Source organism: Macrosteles quadrilineatus, unplaced genomic scaffold (assembly GCF_028750875.1).
Source record: "Macrosteles quadrilineatus isolate MER2022 unplaced genomic scaffold, UCM_ALF_1.0 Scaffold_9__3_contigs__length_116548681, whole genome shotgun sequence".
In the NCBI taxonomy this organism is placed as follows: Eukaryota; Metazoa; Arthropoda; class Insecta; order Hemiptera; family Cicadellidae; genus Macrosteles; species Macrosteles quadrilineatus.
The window spans coordinates 61,312,188-61,338,035 of NW_026542602.1; the positions used below are offsets into that span (position 1 = coordinate 61,312,188).

Sequence of the window (25,848 nt, forward strand, 5' to 3'; positions counted from 1 at the left end):
CCCCCGTAAACCCCTGTTCCCATGGTCCGATTATGCTGGTTCGCGAACTCGTTAGAATAAACGTAGGTTTACACGTTTTTACCAAATTTCATCAAAATGGGATCATTTTTGCTCGAGTTATCGGATACACATATACAGGGTGATCAACTCAAGTAGGCCACCATTGGGATATCGGAAACGGTGAATTAGTGAAAACTTTAAATGGGGGACATTCCTTTATTTTTTGTGGCAGTTCAAAATATGAGTTAATATTTTGAAAATGGCGGGAAACTTTGAAATTTCTTATGGAACACCCTATATTTTATCATGTTTTCGGATAGAACATGCAATTTAAAAACTTTTTTATTATTGATATTTTTTCGATAAACCCACTCGTTTAAGAGTTACAGCCTATGGAAAAAAGACTTCCGGTGTACATTTTACATCATATAGCTCCTAAACAAGTAGGCTTATGCCTTATGCCTCTTTAGCGAGAATGCGAAGAGTAAATAAGTCAAATAAGTCTTAAAATTGCATCCACATTCCAAAAAGACCATAAAATTAGTTAAAAATATAAATTCTATTATTTCCAAAATGGCGGCCATTTTCCAAAATGGCGACAAACTTGAAAAGTGGAAAACTGTGCATTTTATGGTCTTTATGGAATGTGGATGCAACTTTTTATTCTGTGTTCGCTGGTATTAACAGGAAAAAGTTGGATCAACAATTAAAATTGTCAACTGATCAGCTGATTAGTTGACGTTCGAAGCATTACAATTTTACTTCTTTTCTCTCAATCCTTGAACCTCATTGGTCCGTTGCCTGTGTTGTTATGAGCAAAACTATGCTGTTGTGAAATGAAACTATGCTGATATGAAAGTAAACAGCTGTTAAGTGAAACTTTTCAATTCTAAGAACTAAACTGAAATGGCTACTTTAAAAAACTGGCGTATTTAAAACGGTAGTAGGTAATAGTATATATTACTAGGACCGAAAGTGGCATTTTCCGTCGCGCGCTCAAGTTTTTGTGTGAGGCGAAGCCGAACACAGGGAACCCCAATTTCACCTGCGAGGCGAAGCCGAGTATGTGAGAGCTATTTTCACGTACGAGGCGAAGCCGAGGTCGGGAATAATGGAGCAAGTGCCGGATAATAACTTTCGGTACGAGTTATGAACGATACTTTTCATCACGACGCAAAAATACACAAACACAGATTAGCAGACCTCAGTAATATTACAACTATTCTATTTCTCAATTAATTTGATTGAACATCAAAATAAAATAAAATCTTCTAAAAGAAAACCTACGTATATTTCTCAATAAATTTTGTTTAAACATGAAAATAAAAGAATAAAACATCTTTTAACAATACATACAGCTGATTCTAATCATTAAATACCGTAACAAAACACTAGCGCGCGTAGTGAATAAATGGAGAACTAATTGAGAGCGAGGGAAAGTAAATTTAGAGCGAGGGAAAATCAGCTGATCGATTTTCCCTCGCCCTAAATTTGAGCTTGCGAAATGATTACTTTCATTGATGTCAGCCGTTATCGAAAATAGTTACTTTCGTTACGGAGTGACGAAAAAACATTTTGGTGAATGTTCCATATAGGTAATACGCGTATGCGAAAAAATCTCTCATGGCCTCATGGCAAAAATAATACGATCCTGATGAAATTTGTAAAAACGTGTCGTGTAAACCTACAACGAATGAGTCCGCGAACCAACACAATTGGAATACGCGAAAATGAGTTTATGAGGGTAATAAGAATAAGGTAAAGATTTTTACATGGGCATAATGAGTGAATTTCCAAACAAAATTTAAAATGTTAACCAATTGCAAATAGCTTATGTATGGCATGCAGGATAAGGAATTTTGTATATATTTTATGTATTTCTGTAATTGACGTAACCAATGCATAACTTATGTAAATCTAGATAAATAAATTACTTATGACTTTAGAGTAAAATACTCCCGCCGCAGTAAACCTGCAGACTAAGCGAATTTCCATTTGCCTAACTGGATTTACACTAAAATGTCTCCTTTAAAATATCTCATTTATTCCCTATTTAAATAACATTAGTTTAACGAGTACTTAAGTTTGCTGCAACAGGGAGGGTAAAAAGGTATTTGTTGTAAAATGTAATTGTTTAGTATGAAATGAATGCATTTTCAAAATTTGATCAAAATATGTTCATAAACAAGCAAACTACAACAGTTTACTTATTCTCCATAAGAATAACATAGGAATTTAAAATTTACAGATTTTTGGAGTTTTCTCTGTAACCATTAGGCACATAATAACGCTTCAATATACTAAATTATTTGTTTTTTTAAGCTCTACATAATGGTTTGGAAAGAAATTGCTAAATTTTAAGTTTTTAGGGTCAACAATGGGAAAAACCTATTTTTACCCCATAAACCCCTGTTCCCATAGTCCGATCATGCTGGTTCGCAAACTCGTTCGAATAAACGTGGTACACGTTTGTACCAAATTTCATCAAAATCGGATGATTTTTGCTCGAGTTATCGCGCTATTGGACACATATATAAATATAAATATTTATATTTATATGTGTGTCCAATAGCGCGATATGTATATATATGAATTTGAACGGATGGTGTTTTTGGTCTCTAGGGACCTCAAAACAAAAAAGTAAATCGGTCCCGGGTCCAGGTCTTACGATGAGTACTACGGTAATAGCTTATTCCCTATATGGGAAATTCGCTAAAAAAGAAATAATTTAGTTTATTGTTGCATGCCTACCGGTTGAGGATGTATAAGAAGTTCCCAAGTTCTTAAGGATAATAACAAAACTTTTTTAGTTTTCTTGTTCTTGGATTTTACTTAATCAAATTTGGTAATCTTTGTTTCTTTCATTTTATTTAACAAAGAAATAATCTGACATTTTTAAGAAAATACGAGCTGCTATAAGCAGGTTGTTTTGTTCGTGGTATGTCTATATAGTAACCGAGCTTCACAACGGGAGGAGAACGTGGTTAGAATTGCAAGTTTACATATCTAGGCCTGTTATGGATCTAAGATTAAAAACTTAATTTTAACACCTAACCTTGTGTGTAATAAAATTCTTTACATCTTACTACACAGAAACAGGTACTTTTCCTATTCCATCCATAGGATGGGAAGTTACCCTTTGCCATGCCTAAACACGGAAAAGTAACGTAATGTACTTTTACCTAACCCGCCATGTTAAACTTCCCTATCCTAAGCGTGATGTATACAACTTCCTCAGCTGATTATACTGTATTTAGGTGGCAATGAATGGTTATAAACAAAAACATACAAATTTATTAGTATGGCGTAAACTAACGTACGTAACTCGTCCAAAATGTGTGTACCGGACTCGTATGGTAATCCCGTACTCGACTTCGTCTCGCACGAGAACGACCACACTCGTCCGGTAAACACACTTATTTTCAGGACTAGTAACGTAATATACTATTACAGTGTACTTAGTCAGCTGTTGAAATAAACAGCTAATTTCAGCGGCCTATTTTATTTTCAGAAAAAAAATCTAATTTATGTTGTGTCCTAAATAAATTGTGTCGCACGAAAATCCCGTACTCGGCTACGCCTTCTATAAAACACCTTGCCGCTTACCTGGCTAGTAACCTAATACAGTAGGCATATACTATTTTTTTATACCTACTGCATTTAGATAAGGTGTTTAAGTTTCTTAAGCAGCCATTACAGTTTACAGGTGGTTCTGATGTGTGTTTGTAAACACTGTAACAACTCTATGATTTATTTTAAATACCCCCCGCAGCAAACCTCCAGACTAAACGAATTTCCATTTGCTTGATTGGATTTACACTATCTCCTTAAAATATCACAATATTATTCCCTATTTCAATATAGCATTAGTTTAACAAGTACTTAGGTATGTTGTAACAGGGAGGGTTTTAAAGGTTTTTTTTAATATTATTACATGTAGGTAGTTTAGTATGAAATAAATGCATTTTCAAATTTTGATCAAAAGATGTTCATAAACAAGCTAACTAAAACAGTTTACTTATTCTCCATAAGAATATCATTGGGATTTTAAATTTAAAACGGTTTGAGTTTTCTCCGTAACCATTAGGCGCATAATAATGCTTCAATATACTAAATAATTTGTTATTAAGCTCTACAAAATAGTTTGGAAAGAAATTATTGCAAAATTTTATGTTGTCATTGCTTTTTATGGATCGCCATATTGGCAATGGAAAGGTTAACAAAAGAATCAAAGCATCTGCAGTTTGTTTAGGCAAATTAACGCAGTTTTTTAATTTCCTCATTTCCGGTGTAAGTTGCTGATACAAATGTACTACAACTCATTTAATATTTCAAAGTGTAACAATGAACAACGTAAATTTGTTATTTGGATTAATCTGTTTTAACATTAAGCTAGCAAGTTAAATGAAAAAACTATGTACACCCCTACTATGTCATTATATAAACATATACAGTACAGTATGATTGAAAAAACTTTGATGGATACCATAATCATCCTCTAGCAAAGTTTGGCCAAGGTAGCAAGTTTTAACTACCTTCTTACACGAAAAAATTAACAAATCATAACACAAATCATAAACAGTTAATAAATCATAATACAAGTGCGACAAATAAATGTCAAATTATTTTAAGCCTTCAAACGGCAGAACACATATTATATACACAAGATAGTTGAGATAGCATTGACAAATTTGAAGGAGACTGCAAGCTGCAAGCGCCGTGAATAGAAGTCGTTCGGAGTTAAAAAAAAGAACGACTCTCATTATACTCAACCGATCTGTTCAGCAAGAGCTGTTCACCTTCAATTTGAATCTCCCGCTCTTTGTCGATCTGTTTTGCTTGTCGACATTTTGCGTGTCGATAAAGTGGGAAAATTTACACAACCGTCCCACATAACAGACATCCCACATAACCGACATCCCACTTTACAGACATTCCATATTACCGACACTGTCGACATTTTGAGTTGTCGACATAGTGGGACTATTTCAGTGTCGATCTTTTGGGATGTCGATAAACTGGGACCCCACGGTTAAGATGTAACTAAAACATTTTTAATTATATGCATACTTCAATGAGGAGGATGCAGATATTTCGTGACGCCTTTTTTAACTTGCAGGGAGGATTATTTATTTATTTAGAATCTAATTTGATATTATGACAGCAATTAATTCATGTTTACAAAATTACGAGAAATTCGGTAAAACTGAATAAGCCACAGCCACCTATAACTCCAGGCCTCCAGGCTGCGGACTGGTAGAATTGGCAACGTCGCAAGTAGGGTTGTTTAGCGTCAGACGTTCCATAAGATAACATGGCAGACAGGTGACACTAGCCATGGCCACCTTTAAGTCATAAGTCAATTAGCAATTAGCCAATTTCAACCAGCTTTAGCCTTGTCAAATAAACTAAAATACTTCTGCACTAATTATGACGTCATAATGGCACCTGTAAAATCTCCCGTGTGCCGCACCATTGGCAATGCAGTGCAGACTGCAGAGCTGCAGCTGAGAGCAGGAGACATAAAACTACAGAACAGAATAGAAAACAGAATGCTTCAATCCAATCCTTTAATCGGCTTGTGCTTGCTCAAGAATGAGAAATCCTCTATTCCGATTCCCCTCAACTCATATTGCCACAGAGAAGTAAGCTGTTGGTTACTTTGATTTATTTTATGTTTTAACTAGTTTTATTTTCTTGGTTAAACTTGAACCATTCTTGAACCTCATTGTTGACTTTGTCATATGCATTTTTGCATGTAGGTACCTACCTTGCAAATTACGGCAATAAAAAAAGTTTCTGATTCTTTTCTGTCCTTTCCTTCCTGTTTCTCGACCTCGATCGATCCTTGACCCTAGCCTTGACCTCATTCCTCTGTTCCGCTGGGCGCTTCCCTCTCGTTGCCAATAGGACAAAAGATATTTTACCCACTCTGTGCTAGAGAAACAATCGGAAGTAACGGTATGGCAGCTCTGCTAGACAATCGACATGTCGACATGTAAAAATTATGTTATGTTGGTGCCAGCTAGGGGAATCAACCAGCTCATTAGCTAATGGCTTTATTACAAACCCACAATCCTCTATTCCCCTACCCCCTACCTCTAGTACATGGCATCCAATGTCTCTAAAACTTTAATCTCTCATTCAGAGATACCTCCAGTCCAGTTAAGCCGGGTTTACACTATGTAGCAAAAACTGCTATATAACTTTTGCTATATAACATTGTTATATAACTTTTGCTATATAACATTGCTATATAACTTTTACTATACAAAAAAGTTACAGACAATTTTGTGATTCCGGTGCCCGTGCTATATGTTATATGTAGCACAACCTCATTTACATTCTGTATCGAAAATGTCGAGCCGAAGAGACATTGTTCAAAGCAGCTATCACGGTGATCGGAAGTCAGAAGCGGAAGCGATCCATAATTAAAACGCGAAATAAGGCGGTGGTAGATTCAAAAACGTTTTACGTATGACCACAACGCCGGTTGTCCACGGAACAGTTCAATTAAAGTTTATAATAGCATCCCGATCCCACGCCCTGGTGCTTTACAGTCCTTCCATTAATCAAAGATCTCCGAGCAAAAATGTCCGTACACAGGAGGCTACAACTAACTGTGAACTTTTGTGAACTGTTGACACTAAATGCTACATATAGCAGATGCTAAACGAAAAATATTTGTATAACATTGCTACATATAGCAATGTTAGATATAGCACGCATTTCTTTTGATCTTTACCGACTCCCGATGGATAGCACAATTTTTGCTATATATAGCAGAATCTGCTACATATAGCAGTGTTATATAGCACTTTTGAAAAGTGACTTTTTCTACTTCTAGCAAATGTTATATATATAACATTGCTAGATGTTACACAAATCTGCTATATAGCAGGTTTTGCTACATAGTGTAAACCCGGCTTTAGTCATGGTGGAAGGAAGATAGCACACCTATGTTTTCCCTTCCACCAACCAGTTAGTTGTACCAAAGAAAAAACAATACTCCCTTAAAGTTAAAGGCAGCCGTGCCCTTACCTTAGTATATTTCTCATCCTTATGGAACAGATGAAGCCAATGTAGTTATATAACCAAACAGTAAAGCACAAATCATGAAATCTATAAGTATAAAAGAGGATGTTTGCATATATATATATATATTTGTTTGGCAGTAGTGATAAACTCAGACACCGCTGAACCGATTGCCACGAAACTTAGTACATACGTGTAGAATTTCATGGAATAGGTTTATACACCATCAATTTCGTGATCCGTCCAATCGGCTCCGCCCCAGTGGCTCTGGAGTTTCCCATGTTAACCTTATGAGAAATTGAATTAATGAATCTTAACAGCTGTTTCAACTAAACAAGTTGGTTCTGTTCTATGATGTTCAATAGCATTAAAGTTACAAGGATTACCAACAGGATGCAGCACTATTATTTCTTTTACATTTACGACAACAGCTAATTTGCAACCAAAAGGTGAGTGAGCGTAGCGAACGAGCTCCAACCTAAAGGTGAGTGAGCGTAGCGAACGAACTTCAACCAGGACGTGATTGAGCCATGCGAACGATATCATCTTGAAAATTAAGAAGTTAAACGGGGCAAAGCCCGCGGGTTACAGCTAGTTAACTCTAAAATAATAGAAACAAAATTTCGTCGACACTAGCCACCAGTGTCACCGGACATGAACTAGACACAAAAACGAGCTTCAAAATTTACAACGGGATGGGAAGTCTACTTGTGTTGGTTAGTTGATGGTTGTATATTTTATAGCTCCATGATTTTATCCGGCAAACCCAGTTTTCGGTTTGCGGTTTCAGTCTACCGGTTTAAAGTATAGGAAATTATTACGGCTAAAATATACAGAGATCTATCCTTCTAATTCACAATTTTCATTTGGCCCGAGTGAAATGAAATAATATTGTGTTTCAAGAGCTTATATGTGATAGAGGTAGTATAGGGTATAAATAAATAATTTATTTGTTTTTGTTTTATTCACAACCATCACATTACATCGATTTTCTTGACAAGTAATCTATTAAACTATACAGTCTGAATATCCATCTATAAGATGTTAACTATCTAGGTAATATTCATCCGTATAAGTTATTATAAGATTTATGTGAAACAAACATAACCAACCTTTTGCTAGATATTATGATTTAATGGATAGCCCAATGATAAATAATTGATCATTGGGCTATTATTAATGACATCTTTTGGCCAAGAATTTATCTAGCTTGGAATCGAACCATAAGCTACCTTTTATATTTGAAGGCGAGTTCTGTACCAGACAATTTGTTTATTTGAATTCAAATTTAGCTCTGAAATTGTGTTCAATGCAATAATTCCAGAGGCCATTAAGAAACCTGATTGAAATTGAGAATTAAATATATATTTTAATATGTGTGTATTTAAAGACGAATTTCCATATATCCTCACTTTATTACTTTAAAAATCCCACCATATTAATAGACTGATAAATCCAGGTATCTATTTCTCTGGTGTTAATTGCTTCAGAAGTAAAATATAAGATACTGACTGCTGCAAACCCTGTAACAAAAAAAAAAAAAAAAAAACAATTATAAGAATATTATTATGACTAAAACACATTTTAGAAATACACACCTCCATTCAAGTAATCAAGTACATACATTGATTACAAACAGACCTCTTCAATTAAAACATTACATTATTATTATAAATTACATTTATCACAGTCACATTTCAATCTATCTTTCAATTAAAAACAATTCATAAAAATAAAATACTATCACTATCGAATTACAAGACATCAAACCTCAATGCATAAAAAGCAAAAGAGCAATCTTCAATGGAAGTGCAATGTGCAAATTTTATAAACTTAAGATTTTCAACCTACAATATGCAAAGGTAAACATAGAAAAGTCACAGAGTTATTTCATAACGATTTGAGTCTGTTTTGTAAAGATCTATAGTTTCTCCAACATTCTACATTTTTACAATTTATTTATAATTCACCAAAATAAAAAAATGAAATAGTCGACCTTTGTTTGATGTTCATTGTTGGTGATGGCGAAGTTAACGTCGTGATGGAAAATTTCCGCAATAAACCTTTGAACAAGTCAACCTTAACTAAGTAAAACCTCACATGCATAAATGTTTCAAACGAAGCGGTAAAAATCCCTCCCCCGGTGAGATTAACAGGTCGGCTGCAAAACTGTATCATTGTCAAGAGAGACATCTTGAAACTACGAGGACAGTTGTACCACTTGCACTGACAGAGTCCGTAGAACAGCTTTTCACACTGGAAATAAAAACCATAGTTAATTTTACAAAGGAAAGATTCTTTTTTGTGGCAATTGATGTATAAAAATAGGGGTGATCTAGCAGTATGAAATTTCTTTTCATTTACATGTAACATTTACCGTGTCTGTGAGTCTTTGTCCGCTCAAGCAGTAAATGAATAGCAAATAGTACGAGAGAAACAGAAGTGGGCTGGATTTGGCTATCACCTTGTATAAACGTTCCGTCTGGAAAAAAAGATTTTATTTCAACTTAAGAAAATAAAAAAATAGAAATTGCAACTAAATGTTGTTACCACCTGTGAAACACAACTGTTTATACAAGAATAAACGTATTCAATAAAATAATATGAGACTATGAAAGATTTTTAAACGTATTGAGTACCACAGCTAAATTAAAATAGAAATCGAGTCCGTTTCTACATACTCAACAATTTCCATAAAACTTGTTTTAAAAAATCACATAAAACCCCTTTTGGTAAACTTGAGATAATCCTTTAATTGTGATAGACTTCCACGGATTCCTAAAGCTGGAAGGTCCTGGTCTTTGGGCGACGGCTGGGTTAATGCAGACGAGGATATTAAATAGTTGCCGATATTTCACACACAATGCAGCAGTTCATTTTTAAGGCATCACTCATTCATTCAAGACTCATACTCAGTAAATCGGGGAGCGAGCTGATCCAGTGGTAGAGCCCGGGACTTCGGTCCCTGAGTTCCTGTATTAAAATACCCGCCAGATCACCTATGGAGTTTATCTAAATGATAATGCCACAACGCCTAGGTCTAGCCTGAAGTAATGTGAAAACGACCCAGGGCTCTAGAGCCTGCCCAGATCGTAAAGCTTATTGTTTTTCTCCGGATCGAACCAGTGACTTCCTGATAACCACTAAAAAATCCAGCAGTAAGTGGTGATGTGATACGTAAAATTTTCCTCAATATTATCATTTTGAATATACATAGAGAGTAAAAATTTGGAAACTTTTCCTTGTTTGTGTTTATAAATATTTATGCTTATGATAAAATAATAATGATTAATGCATACGTAATACATGTTGAATGCCAGAAAGCAAGAGTGAAATATCGTGAATAGAGACTGAGTCAGGAATGTGTAGCGATGAATGCTGGAGACTTCCTGAATGACTCTGCAAAAGAAAATTGCATTTAGATGGTTAGACTTGCAACATTGGTAAAGTTAGGTATGAGAATCTAGTAATTGAAATTAAAGTCTTTGATTTTATGACATTTTGAATCAGATCATTTAGACATATCATCCCCATGTTAAATTTGTAGCCAGAGTTTTTTTTTAACCAAAATCGTTGTAGGCCTAGTTGATGTGAGCTACTAACAGATTGTGCTGATCTAAATTACTGATTTCTGTTGAATACACAATCTTTTTTACCAATAATTCAAACTAATGGAATGACATATTGTGATCTATAGCAGATGGTCCATATAGATTGGACGTCTACTTCACTATCCAATATTCAATGATCAGATCTACCTAATGATAATTGAGATTGTAAACGTATAATCTTTTACTATCTTTTATACTTCCTTTGTATTAGAATGAAGAATAATTAATTGTCGATAGTTTTTATATGTTATTAGAATTATCATCTACATTACATTAAGTCAATAAGTCTTCAAATATTTATCTTCAGTGTGTAAGTTATGCATAGCCAAAAGATTAAAAGTAAATGTAATTTATAAACAATTTTAAGCTCCAAGCAAACAAAGCCATAAAACCTTTTTTACTATTGTTACAAGATAGTCAATTATATTACTAGCTTTGTACACAGAGTGAAACCATATGACGGTATACGTTATAGATGTTTCATTCACATCTTATACAACAAAGTCAGAACATTTCAATGGTTATTAATAATTTCAGATATACATATAGCCCAGTCAATGAATGCAATAAAACAGCCTTTTTCGCAACTAAATGGTGGAAAGCTGGATTTTTTATATGTGATAGAACCACATGAGAGGTGTATTTTCCCAAAAGTCCCCACTTCTACCCCTTGAGCTTTCCCCCCACCCCCCTCCAAACATAGAAATTGCAGTTATTTACTTAATTGATCATAATTCGAATGTTATGTAAGCTATCGAGCTGCAATTTGTTTCGTTTTATTTCTGATTAGTTTTCCTACAACTTTTGTATTTATAACATTTTTCTAAAACCAATACTTAGGGAGATATAAAATTTAAACTCCGTTAAAAGCTTTGTTTCAGAGTGCAAAATCTTGTTTTTCTCTATGTATACTTTTAAATATAAATAATACGCAAATATGGTTCAAACAAAAGTTTTAGTACGTTTTTCAAGGTTTACAAATATATTATTGGTTAGTCATCTAGGTGACCGGGTGAAGAGCTGAGCGTCGGCAAAGTGAGCGCGTGCGCGCTAGTTGAACACCTCTGCGCTGCGTCATTGCATCTAGCCCAGCCAATAAACGCACCAACTGCCTTTTTTCGTCGCTAAATAGTGGAAAGCTGAGTTTGTTATATGTGATAGAACCACTTAAGACGTGTATTTTGCAAAAAGTTCCTGAATCTCCCCCCCACCCCCTCCAACCCCCTCCAAACCTGGAAATATCAGTTGTTAACTTTACTGGATATAATTCAAATTCTACGCATGCCATCGTAGTGAAATTTGGTTTGTATTTTTTATAATTAGTTTATCTACAACTGTTGTACTAAAGATTTTCTTATAAAACTATATCCACAGAGATATAACATTTAAACTTTTTTTACAATGTTTATGTTTAAGAGTACACAATTTCGTTTTACCCTCTATATATTTTTTCCCAAATAAAATACGCGAAATGTTTCAAACAAAAGCTTTAGTATGTTTCTTAAGGTTTATAAATATATATTTGATTAGTCATCTGAAAAAACTGATGTAGTGTGGGGCGTCGGCATTGTCGGCAAAGACACCGGGTGCAGGCTTCCGCGCAGCGCAGCACCGCCCGTCGATGCGTCGCGTATAGGCACCGACATCGCTAAGTTCTCAAAGGTTTTATACAAATGCTATGGCCTTGTACTTTTTAGTTTACTACCAAAACAATCTGTATCCAAGCTTAACCGTTAACAGTAAAAACAATTATTATTTAGATGGAACCCAATAATTTTTTAATAACCAGTTTTGGTTCAGGTAAATTAATCTCTACCTACTTACTTGTTATACTTGCAATACTTTTAATACTTGATTTCTTCATCTTTTACCAACGAAAGTTTTATAGATTGAGGTATAGAACACTAGGCCTAGTAAACACTTTAAAAAGCACTATAAAGCACGTGCACCATACTCTTTGCTCTTCCTTACGTTACAATGTGCTTTCCATTATCTACCACCAATGGGACTCGATTTGTTACCCGCAAGATTTATACTAACTGCGCCTCGCGGTCAGTAAAGATCTAAATAGTAAACTGAAAAAAATACTAATTAGATGAAACCTAATCATTTGTACATTTCTTAAATTTATTGTTGGTTTTAACTAGTTTATCATTTAAAATAATAATTTATTTAATTATTTCTGTCAATGGCTACACCTATTGACAATTATAAACATGGATACATATATTACATTACATAAAGCTGGGTAAGAAACATACTGAACCCAATGATGAGATGATCCAATTCGCCTATGGGTCTGAGGATGATTGGAGTGTCGAATCGATATCGACGACCACTTACCATCTTTTATGTATATTTACAGTATTGACAGTAACATTATAAGTGTAAATTTATGTTTTAAATGTTATACTATTAGACGTATTTTCTTTTATTTACTTTCCAATTAATTAATGTAATAAGGCATATATCCAAAATTTATAAATAAGTAAGTTAAAAGCTATTTGTGTCCCCAGGCAAGACTATTTACGGGATACATACAGGCAGATTATTCAAATTTCTTAACATATTGTGTAGATGTGTCAATCATATTGAGGTTTTTTTCGTAAAAATTGGCAGCAATGTGTTACGAATCTGCTTTACGGCACTAATACGTGGTCCAGATCAATCATTTTTAGAGACTCTATACTGTGAATCTTGGTGAGGTTCTGTTCTCTAATATTTTATTGTTTTCATGTTATCTAAAAAATTAGTCAGTATAATAGTTCTTTATTGGTTTTTGGTAGACATTATGCAAACGTTTAACATCGCTAATAAAGAAGAAGGCGCTTATTAAGTGTTTTAAAATCTCCTCTATATAGACTTAATACAAAAGTTAGTTTTAACGGACTGGTTTTAATTTGTTTTCCTTACCATGATTAAAAATGGCTTATAAATACTACCGACAGTTTTCTACGTTGTTCGTGATATTATTTTAACACAGGCTTACAACTCATGGCAGAGCGAGCAGCCATTTTTTATTTGCTAGCGGGAAGCGTGAAGAGAGGGACATTTTAACGATAGGACGCAGTTTGTATCAAGGATTAGTAAGTCGACGAACAATTTTTACTGACCGTGAGGTGATTCATTTATTCACGGTTTAGCTTGGAAACAGATTGTTTTGGTAGTAATGTAGGCTACGAATTAGGAAGTCTTAGGATTTATATAAAACAGTTGAGAACTTAGTGGTGCCGGTCCTTATTAGGCTATGTATCGACGGACGGGGCTGCGCGGATGCTGATGACTAATCAAATATATATTTATAAACCTTAAGAAACATACTAAAATTTTTGTTTGTAACATTTTGCGTATTTTATTTGGAAAAAATATATAGAGGGTAAAACAAAATTGTGAACTAATAAACATAAACATTATATAAAAAAATTTTAAACGTTATATCTCTTTGGATTTACTTTTATATGAAAATCTTTAGTACAACAGTTGTAGATAAACTAATTATAAATAATACTAAACCAAATTTCACTACATGGCATGCGTAGAATTTGAATTATATCCAGTAAAGTTAACAACTGATATTTCCAGATTCAGGAACTTTTTGCAAAATACACGTCTTAAGTGGTTCTATCACATATAACAAACTCAGCTTTCCACTATTTAGCGACGAAAAAAGGCAGTTGGTGCGTTTATTGGCTGGGCTAGATGCAATGACGCAGCGCAGAGGTGTTCAACTAGCGCGCACGCGCTCACTTTGCCGACGCTCAGCTCTTCACCCGGTCACCTAGATGACTAACCAATAATATATTTGTAAACCTTGAAAAACGTACTAAAACTTTTGTTTGAACCATATTTGCGTATTATTTATATTTAAAAGTATACATAGAGAAAAACAAGACTTTGCACTCTGAAACAAAGCTTTTAATGAAGTTTAAATTTTATATCTCCCTAAGTATTGGTTTTAGAAAAATGTTGTAAATACAAAAGTTGTAGGAAAACTAATCAGAAATAAAACAAAACAAATTGCAGATCGATAGCTTACATAACATTCGAATTATGATCAATTAAGTAAATCACTGCAATTTCTATGTTTGGAGGGGGGTGGGGGGGAAAGCTCAAGGAGTAGAAGTGGGGACTTCTGGGAAAATACACCTCTCATGTGGTTCTATCACATATAAAAAATCCAGCTTTCCACCATTTAGTTGCGATAAAAAACATTTATTGACTGGGCTAATAGAGAAACTAAACAAATCAAATGAATAATTTTACTTCCTATAAAAATGCTTACTTTAAACTAAAGTGTTTATGATGTTACGATTTGTTGTCTTCTCAATCACTACATAATATGCGATGAATAAAAGATCAGAATACCAAATAAATGCCATGTGATCCTGTTTCATCCATTGGATTCCATGTTATTCTCAAAACACACAAATAAAGCAGATACAACACAATCATCACATAATATGATAATATTTAACACAAATCAATAATAATTTAAACATGCAGGTATTGGATGAAAGAAATCTTCCTCTTTATGTGTCGAGTGCTAATTTGTGCGAAAATCATCTTAATTCATGCAGACAATTTTTTCATGTTCTACTGATAAAAAGGTGAAGATTATACAATGTCGAATCGGAAATATTCTTGTTACGAGCAAGGAAGAGCCCGAACGGCAAACACTGAGCGGAAAGTCCTGTAACACAGGACACAAGGTCTACCTCCGTGAGAGTTTTAGCACATGATGGTAAAGGAGGTGTTGGACTTTGCCCTAGACACCAGCACTAGTACTAGACACCACTTATGTGTACCATTGAATGTTTCCTGTGTACCCTACTTTTCATCAGTGCAGTGGCGATCTCAGGATTTCATTTCAGGGGGGATGACCACCGGGGGGTCTCGGGGATATGGGAAAAGGGTAGTCCGGGAGTCCCAATACGAAAAAATGTGAAATTTGAAGCCTAAGACCATATTTTTATACGTATTTGAGCTCTGTATTTGAAAATATGCTCAATAGTATTTATGTTAGCTATTAAAATATAAAATATTTCGGGGGGGGGGGGGAATACATCCCTCCCATCCCCCCTGGGACCGCCACTGCATCCGTGGATGAATTAGGATCACGTAGATTTATTGTATTCCTTTAGTCATTAAAATACATAATGGTCTGACTAACTACAACAGCACTAATTACTTGTTCCTCACAACAAACTTGAGTTATTTTCCAAATAAAAATTAAAATTCATCCTGAAAAAATTACCATATAGCTTACCTTCTCACTGTTTCGTGATGTTGTACAAACTTTTTAACAAATATTCTTGTATCAGACTCAGAGTGACAAAGAGTTCGTAAAATTGGATCATTAATCCTTTTGATGGCCTGGTTTTGTTTGATAATTGTGTTAACAGTCGAGGGTAATGCAATGTTACCATTTTTTACGTATGAATTCTTGAAAAGTTTATTTATTGATAACTTCTTAGCATAAGTTTTACGGTCACAAAACTCAAAAGCATCTAATTTTTTAATGAGGTTATCTATTTCTTTGATTATTACAATACTTGAGACGATGACAAATGGGCCCAGAAACCCGTACAAAATCAACATATATATACCAGCCAACCCTTCGTACGCCCAGGTGAAGTAGAACAAGAATGTGTACAGGGGTTTGTCATTGTCCACAAACGGAATCCAAAGTGGGACCAAAACTTCACCGTAATAGATAGTTGTTGCTACGCAGAATGTAAACGACATGGCTAAGACAATCCACAAAACAATCATTATCGACAAATCTTTCAAGCTCAAATCACTGATAGTATAAAAACTCGTTTTAATATGGTCCATGACGATCTTATAAATTTTGCAAGTTTTTTGAACAGCATAACACATGTACAATGTGTTGCAGCCTAGAAAATACATGTGCATGATATCCAGCAGGTCTTCCCATTGTTCGTTCCTCATGATCTGGAATATTTTAAGAGTTACCATCGGAACCAAAGGGGCCCAAAACAACAAAAAAGTGACAGGCCAGAGTTTGTTCACAAGAAACATCTTTAGATTGCTTTTCATAATTTTTTTTGTTGGCCGAGCAGCAACACTATACATCATCCAGGTCACTAAGGTAAAATATGATTCTAAAAGCCGGTTGGCCATGTTTTTTACAAGTTAACAATAAATAATACTCGAACTCACAAAGTCTACAACATTGGGCTGAACGCTATACTGATATAAAAGTAGAAAATATCAGAACTTTAAAGCAGTGTTATTTTTCTCATCATTGTTTATTCATCCAACATTCATACTTTACCAGTACCTCCACACACTATTGAGCTAAGGATCATTTAATATTTTAAATAGATTAAATTTTATCTTTGTAATATTTTTAATTTCGCCAGATTTGTTCATTATACAAATATTAAACTTTTGTCAAACAACTTTTTTTTATTTGTAACTAGCAGATGAGTACCCGTCCTTCGTACGGGGTAGGTGTAAAAGTATAAAATGCTTATTGCAGAGTTATATACTTGTGCTTTGTGTTTGCAATGTGAGAGGACATGGTTTGAGAAAATTTGGTTCTTTTAATTTACATGGAGCACATCTACCATAGCCATAATGTTCAACTGCCCCCTAAAAAAAAATGAAATTCTAATTTTTCACAGCTTTTTGTAGCTAGTTGGTTGTTGTCATAAATGATAAATAAACGGTATCAGCAATCTGACACATGCTTTCTCTCATAAGCTTGTCAACAACCTGTATCATGGGTAAGGGTGGGAGAAACTATGACAATTTTGTAGGAAAAATCACAACAGTTGCGATAACTTTTGAACCGCAATTGTTACAGTAATGGGGGTTGCATTATTTTGTTTAGAATTATAAGGACCATAACACATTAATTTTGATCAAAACTGGGTTTTTTCCAAAATCTGATTGTAATTTTATGGGATTTTTTATGGGAAAATAACATAAGTTACATTAACTTTTTTACGGAAATGGAATTTGTACCAATTTGTTCAGAATCTAAATGACTATAACCATTGACTATTGGATACTCTATAACATACTGAATTTTTATCAAAATCAATCGGGCCATTTTCGAGAAAATGTGAATTAAAGAATTTTGCCAGCTGTTTGAACTACACAAGTTGGTTCAATGATATTCAATAGCATTAAAAACTTATAGGGTTTACCAACAGAGTGCAGCACTCATATTTTTTTCCATTTATGAGAACAGCTAATTTGAATCAATCACCATGGAACAAAAAGCTGAGATACACAATGGGATCTTTCAAATTAGGATTGTTTACAGTTACAATCATGTGTTATTTACTTTTGTCTATTGTTTGGGTACAGTAATAGCTATTTACACTACAACACAGTAAGAGCGTTTTTACATCACGCAGGTGAATGTTGTGCAACGAGCGGAAGCGAGTAACGTACAAGATGTAACGTACAAGATTTTACCTGACCCGACAATATACAGGAGGTTACGAACAATATTTTTCATTATCCATTTCACTCATCTTCTAACAGTAACGTTCGTTTACAAACAAAAGCTAGGTTTGGAAAATTCATCAAAGCATAACAATAAAATTCAAGCGCACAGCTGATTTCTAGCGTTAAACTTCGTTGGCTCCATAGAGGTATATTTTTTAAGTTAACCACTCAATGTTATTTAAATGGGTTTCATTACCTCACCGAGTGAGTTTTTTCAACTTTACATCACTCGTTAAGTAAAGAAGTTGTATATATCACGCTTGGGATAGGGAAGTTTAACATGGCGGGTTAGGTAATAGAACATTATTATGGCTATGGTAGATGTGTTATACTATATACCCCCGTAAATTAAAAGAACAAAACTGTCTCGAATAAAGGATGAAATTCATTCTGAACAATGGCCATATAGCTTACCTTCTCACTGTTTCGTGATGTTGTACAAACTTTTTAACAAATGTTCTTGTATCAGACTCAGAGTGACAAAGAGTTTGTAAAATTGGATCATTTATCCTCTTGATGCCCTGGTTTTGTTTGATAAATGTGTTAACAGTCGAGGGTAGTGCAATGTTATCATTTTTTATGTATGAATTCTTGAAAAGTTTATTTATTGATAACTTCTTAGCATAAGTTTTACGGTCACAAAACTCAAAAGCATCTAATTTTTTAATGAGGTAATCTATTTCTTTGATTATTACAATATTTGAGACGATGACGAATGGGCCCAGAAACCCATACAAAACCAACATATATATACCAGCCAACCCTTCGTACGCCCAGGTGAAGTAGAACAAGAATGTGTACAGGGGTTTGTCATTGTCCACAAACGGAATCCAAAGTGGGACCAAAACTTCACCGTAATAGATAGTTGTCACTATGTAGAATGTAAACGACATGGCACAGACAATCCACAAAACAATCATTATCGAAAAATCGTTAAAGCCCAAATCGCTGAAGGTATAAAAACTCGTTTTAATATGGTCCATGACGATCTTATAAATTTTGCAAGTTTTTTGAACAGCATAACACATGTATAATGTGTTGCAGCCTAGAAAATACATGTGCATGATATCCAGCAGGTCTTCCCATTGTTCGTTCCTTATGTTCTGGAATATTTTAAGAGTTACCATCGGAACCAAAGGGGCCCAAAACAACAAGAAAGCGACAGGCCAGATCGTGTTCACAAGAAACATCTTCAGATTGTTTTTCATAATTTTTTTTGTTGGCCGAGCAGCAACACTATACATCATCCAGGTCACTAAGGTAAAATATGATTCTAAAAGCCGGTTGGCCATGTTTTTTACAAGTTACCAATAAATGTTACTCAAACTCTCACAAAGTATACAACATTTTTGGGTCTAACGCTATACTGATATAATAGTCGGCAATATCAGAACTTTCTAAATCTGTGCTATTTTTCTCATCATTGTTTATTCATCCAACATTCATACTTTATCAGTCCCTCCAGGCAGTATTGAGCTAAGCTAAAAGAGCATTAATATTTAAAACACTATATTTCATCTATCTTTATAATATTTTTACTTTCCCTAGTTTATACATCCTGTAAATATGAACTTTAGTCAAACAAAACTAATAAACCCAAGAAATCTAACAAAACTTTTTTTTGTAGTCTCAGATAAATCTTTTGTCTGTCCATTTGGTGGACCGATGATTCTAGGCGTCAATGCTTTGCCAAAAACCTCAAAGAAACCCAACAAAAAATATACCGTCTGCAGAATTAGCATGATCTATTTCAAAAAGCAAAACAGTATATAGAAATCACTACTAAAAATCAGGGAAATTTAACCATTTTTTCAAAATCAAAGCAATGCAACCTGGTTTTAAATTATAATCATACAATAAACATTTCTTGTTCCAAGAAGTTGGAATCCAGAGCCAAAATAAACCCTTTTGAATTTAGAAAACGTTTGAAAAGGTCCTCTAATAATCTCATCTCCATTCATACTTGGCTTAAAATACCTACTTTGTATGGTCGCCATTTCAAAGAAAACTATTAAAAGTATTAAAGTATTTTTATTTTTTATTTGTAATGGAGGATACAGTATTATGCGTAATGTGATGCAATGCCGCTCCAGACATGCGCCATTGGCAAAGCACGATATATTTGACGTTTGGCGATCTTGTTGTCTTGCTATTCACCGATTAACGAGTAGACGTCTTCACACATGTGTTGTTTTCCGAGCAACTGTTCATTTCGGGAATAGCAAAAATATTCGTTCACTTTGATGTGTGCAAAAATACCTACAATGAACGGGAAAACACGCACGAATGTTTGCTGCTTACCAAACAGACAAACACCTATCCACACTACTCGCGAATCGGTGAGTCGCTGTTCGGTGCTTTGGTGAATGGCGCATGTCTGGAGCCGGCTTTTGTTTAAACATATTTTTGTAAGGGACCGGTTAACATTTACAAGCTCGTGGACTTTTAAATAGCCTGGAGGGTTCCCCAGAAAAGGATACTCTCTTAAGCATATACTGTCTGTGTCCAACCATCCTTTTAGCAAATTTTCCTAGAGGGAATTAGCTATTACTGTAGGTCTCATGGTAAGGCTTGAGCCCGGGACCGAATTACTATATTCGTTCCGAAAAACACTATTCGTTCAAATCTATATACAGGGTTAGTAAAAAGTGTGGAGACCCCCTGTTATTTTTTTAACGGCCCATACTAGAAAAACTAAACTCGGCACACCTTTATGGCATGGTATGAAGTACTTTTTGGGCATAACCGGGGCCACTTGGTGTACATCCCCCAAATGGAGGATTTTGGGGGAAACTCAAAAATTTCAAATAAAAAGACCTATCAAGTGACCCCTCATTTTGAAGGTCCTGGTAAAATAAAACTAACAACGCAAATTAGAGGTCTCTATCTCAATCCAGTAAAACATGGCAGCCAATTGAAATTCTCAGAAGTTAAATTTAACTTACAGCTTTCCAAGTCTGGAGACCCCCTGTAAATTTTGTAACGGCTCACACTAGGAAAACTAAACGCTACACACCTTTTTGGCATGTTAGGAAGTACTTTTTAAGCCTAATAGCCACTTGGTTCCCAAACCCAAAATGGGGGATTTTGGGGGAAACTCAAAAATTTTAAATGTTAAGCCCCATCGAGTGACGCCCTCATTTTGAAGGTCATAGTACAAGAAAACTAAGAACGCAAACTATAGGTCTCTATCTCAACACAGTAAAATATGGCAGCCAATTGAATATAAAATTGCAAGTTATTTCTGATTTCTAAAGATTTCAATCAGCTTCCATTTTTTACTGAATTGAGATGGAAACCTCTAGTTTGCGTTTTTAGTTTTATTTTAACAGGATCTTCAAAATGAGGGGTCATTCGATGGGTCTTTCCATTAGAAAGTTTTGAGTTTCCCCCAAAATCCCCCATTTTGGGGATGTAGACCAAGTGGCGGTTATGCCCAAAAAGTACTTCATAACATGCCAAAAAGGTGTGCCGAGTAAAGTTTTTCTAGTATGGGCCGTTGAAAAAATAACAGGGGGTCTCCACACTTTTTACTAAACCTGTATATATATAATACGCTAAGCCGATTTTTGTAAACAGAACTCCTCCCTCATTTTTGGACCGATTTTGATGATTATAGTGTCAAAAGAATGGCCCTGATATGTAGTTTTGCAGTCTTTTTATTTTCTTTTTATCTTAGTTCGGGCTGGATCTTCCATCAAAGATGGGTTTTCTCCCATAAGATTAACATGGGGGAATCTAAATATTTAATTGGAAACTTTGTCTCCACTAATTTAAGAGAACGACTGGGAGTAGAAACTTGGCAGAGACGTGTCCAAAGAAAGTTCTTGGTCTGTAGATGAGTTATCAAAAGAAAAACAAAGTAAATTCCCTTAGGGCTCTGCCCCAGAAGCCTTTAAAAGATCCCTCCACAGATTTGTTTACATTTTGGCCATGCGTGGATAATACTTTTTAATGAAACAGCTGTTAATTTTTAAATCTATTACTTATTTAATACGCAAGCAGATTTTTTGTGACAATTACTCCTCCGAAACTACTGAACCAATTGTCATGTTTTTGGTGTCACTGGAAAGAGCATAGCGTGAAGTTGTGCAGGAAACTTTCTTTTTAGGGAAATAATGAGAGAGTGAGGCCCTGGAGCCCTTTAAAGTTTTGTATTTCTCCATAAGATTAACATTGGAAACAAAAATTGTTATGAAACTCCAGCTGTTGTCAGAAATCAAAAGTGAGAAGAAGGGCATAGATTAATCCTAAACAATCAATAAGTTTGCTAATATAATAGTTTGCTACAAATATTTGCTGACTTTTGGTTGAAATTCGTTTTAATATAACGTCTGTAATACTTAGAAATTGCTCGAATTCAAGCAACAGGGACACTAGTTGTATTTTAAACAACCCACATTTATTGAGAGTTACTTAACTGTCCAGAGGAAGTATTTTGCAATGTTATTTTCTTGAACAGAGTGCCTTTGAATGTTATTAGACTAACGAGAAAAGGGTTGTGCATCGCTACTAGCGCCACTCTCAGCAACAAAAACAATTTAATTTATCTCTAAAAAATATATTATTAAAGTGCACTGAGCAGCAGCCTAAAAAATTAACTTCCTCATATAAAGGGTGATTTTTTTATTGGTGCGGTTTTTAAAACTAAATAAACAAATGAAAAACAACCTGCATTGACATAAAAATGCATTTATTTGAACTACAGTGTCATGACATTAACGTTTAAAAATGATTTCTGGCATATGGGCTCCATTCCGTTCGCGTAGAAAGCCCAATCGAGAAGTCCAATTTTCGAATACTCTTTCCAGCAGCTGTGGTTGAATTCCGCCAATAACTCGACGTATGTTAGCTTCCAAGTCATTTAAAGTTTCAACACTATCGGGCAATGTTACGGGACTTTTTCGTTCCTCAGCTAAACGAACTTGAAGTGGATTTAGAAAATGTCTGGTTCCAGCAAGACGGTGCGACATGCCACACGGCAAACGACACAATTGGCCTCTTGGCAGAAACATTTGGTGAACGTATCATCTCATTTAGAGGTAGTGTCAACTGGCCTCCACGGTCGTGTGATATCACGCCAACAGACTTCTTTCTGTGGGGATATGTTAAGTCTGAAGTATACGCTGACAAGCCACAAACTTTAAATGACTTGGAAGCTAACATACGTCGAGTTATTGGCGGAATTCAACCACAGCTGCTGGAAAGAGTATTCGAAAATTGGACTTCTCGATTGGGCTTTCTACGCGAACGGAATGGAGCCCATATGACAGAAATCATTTTTAAACGTTAATGTCATGACACTGTAGTTCAAATAAATGCATTTTTATGTCAATGCAGGTTGTTTTTCATTTTTTTATTTAGTTTAAAAACCCGCACCAGTAAAAAAATCACCCTATAGTTACAAAATCCTCTAACTCGCATTGTGACATTTATAATTGATTCGGCTTATATTTCTCCAACAGTTATATTCATCTGCAGAAGAAGTTCAGATGTGCTCTTATCGTGTCTAATAACATCCAAACACAAAAACATTGCCTAAAATGGTAACTATCTTGACAAATTATTTGCAGTGACCTATATTACGGACCCCATAATGAGTTTGTGTTGCCACTATGGGTTGATAACATTATTGAAAGCTACACGATATTTTGGCTGTAAGAGTAAATACTTTTTAAGCAGCTACTGTCCTGACAGAAAGATATTCCTTTTAAACTAGATCACATTATCCTTTATAAGATACGCTTATTAACAATGCATGTAAACGTCAATATTTACGTAACAGCCAATTTAATTACAGTAAGTTATGTTTTTCTCTTTGGAAATGCCACATTGCTATTTCATTTGCATTATTTGTTGCCAATTAAGCCTCACGACCATATAAACGAGGAGGCCACAAACTATAATATATCCTATACTCTAAAATGAGCGATGTTTGCTTGTATGTATGTATTTATGCTTGCTTGCAGAAAGATCTCGAAAACGGCTCCGACGATTTTCTTCAAATGTTGTAAATAGTTTATTTATTCTCTGGCCTAAAAACGAGTTTACTGCAGTTAGAACAGCCTACAAAAATCTAATTACGTAGTAAAATGAAACTGAAAGTCACATTTTTTTAAAATCATTATTGTTATGGGTTTCTAAGTAACCATGTTGGTTGAGTTAAATAACAAACAAAGGAAAAAGTAAACAAAAGACTTGTAAGTTGCAACATGTGTTCATAAAGGCATCACAGATCACAGTATACTAGCAAATTACAAAATACAGTACAAAAGCAAAAACATCACTTGTTACTATTGAGCTAAGATTATACTGAATATTACTTGATGCATTGTAGTAAAGGCTAGCAGTGCGGAGTGTGGGATCTAGTAGTCCGGAGTGTGGGAACTGTTTATGACGATTAGATTAAGGTATCTGCAATCCTAAAATGCTATGGAAAGGGAGGAAAACAGGTCCGCGACGTAGGAAGTGGTGAAGGAAGTAGTAAAAGCGAGCAGTCTGGAGTGTGGGAACTGTTTATAACGATTAGTTTAAGGTATCTGCAATTCTAAAACGCTATGGAAAGGGAGGAAAGCAGGTCCGCGACGTAGGAAGTGGTGAAGGAAGTAGTCAATGCGAGCAGTGTGGAGTGTGGGAACTGGAAACCGTTTGTAACAGTTAGATTTATGTATCTGCAATACTGAAATTCTTTGAGAAGGGATGGAAACATGTCCACAACTTAGGTAAGGGTGAAAGAAGTAGTAAATGCTAGCAGTGTGGAGTGTGGGAAATGTTTGTGGCAATTAGATTAATGTATTTAAAATCCTAAAATGATATGGAAAGAGATTAAAACAGGTCCAAGACGTAGGAATTGGCGTAGGAAGTAGTAAAGTTTAGCACCGCAGAGTTTGGGAACAGTTTGTGACAGTTAGATTATCACTTAGATTAATGAATCTGTAATACCAAAATGCTATGTGAAGGGAAGGAAACAGGTCCATGGCGTAGGAAATGGTTTCTCTGTGATAGAAAACATGTTTAACACTATCTGTTCTGATAATCTTCCTTCGGCACCTTTAATTGATAAATCATTAACTGATATGAGAGGGTAAGTTAATTGATAAACATAGATTATATGCATATATAAAACGATAAAACATAATGTTTTTCAATGTTATTTGGCTGCAATGCTGCAATCTTTTTTCGAAAAATCAGTAAACTGTGCTGCTGCATGTTTAAAAAAACTGAGCTCTACCTGTTTAAGAAAAAGAAACTGTTTTTCCGTACTCGGTTGTCGGTGATGTCGGTTACAGCAATGAAAAAATAGCTAAGGAAAAAGAAGAAATAAATTAATGGTTTCGTTTCGGTTTTAGTTTTCAGTGTTGCCAATTGCGGGGAAAATCCTCGTTTTTCGAGGATTTCCAGACCCTGCGAGGATTTATGCGAGGATTCAGATTTTGCGAGTATTTTCAGGTAAAGCAACTAGGATTTTTCTGATAATCGAGTATTCTCAGTGCCTGGGTCTCTTTAAAAATATATTGAAAATCCCTCTGAATCTAATCATTGAAAGAACAGTTTCTGCAACTGAAAAAAGTCAATCAATCACTAAATCAACCAATCAAGATCTAAGAACAAGAAGATGAAGAAGAAGACGATGAAATGAGGGTGAACTTAGAACTAACTGCCGAACTGGAAACTGGACTGAGGTGAAGTGAAGTGAAGTAATTCTATGATCAGCTCC

General features: G+C 34.9%; 1 protein-coding gene across 1 annotated transcript; it reads right to left on the reverse strand.

The window, feature by feature from the left end:
* Window positions 1-8,430: 8,430 nt before the first annotated feature.
* On the reverse strand, window positions 8,431-10,428 carry LOC129004519 (odorant receptor coreceptor-like). Its single transcript, XM_054433134.1, has 4 exons — window positions 10,335-10,428; window positions 9,413-9,517; window positions 9,136-9,291; window positions 8,431-8,558 (listed from the first exon to the last, which is right to left on the reverse strand). Exons 1-4 carry the CDS (start codon window positions 10,341-10,343, stop codon window positions 8,499-8,501), a joined length of 330 nt encoding a protein of 109 aa, XP_054289109.1. The 5' UTR covers window positions 10,344-10,428; the 3' UTR covers window positions 8,431-8,498.
* Between the last annotated feature and the right edge of the window lie 15,420 nt (window positions 10,429-25,848).

Excerpts from the sequence above, each read along its gene's own strand:
- LOC129004519 (XM_054433134.1), bottom strand. Across the intron at positions 9,292-9,412 it reads GACAAAGACTCACAGACACG|TGTGAAAAGCTGTTCTACGG; the intron begins GTAAATGTTACA and ends TTTTATTTCCAG. Across the intron at positions 8,559-9,135 it reads CGTTTGAAACATTTATGCAT|GGTTTGCAGCAGTCAGTATC; the intron begins GTGAGGTTTTAC and ends TTTTTGTTACAG.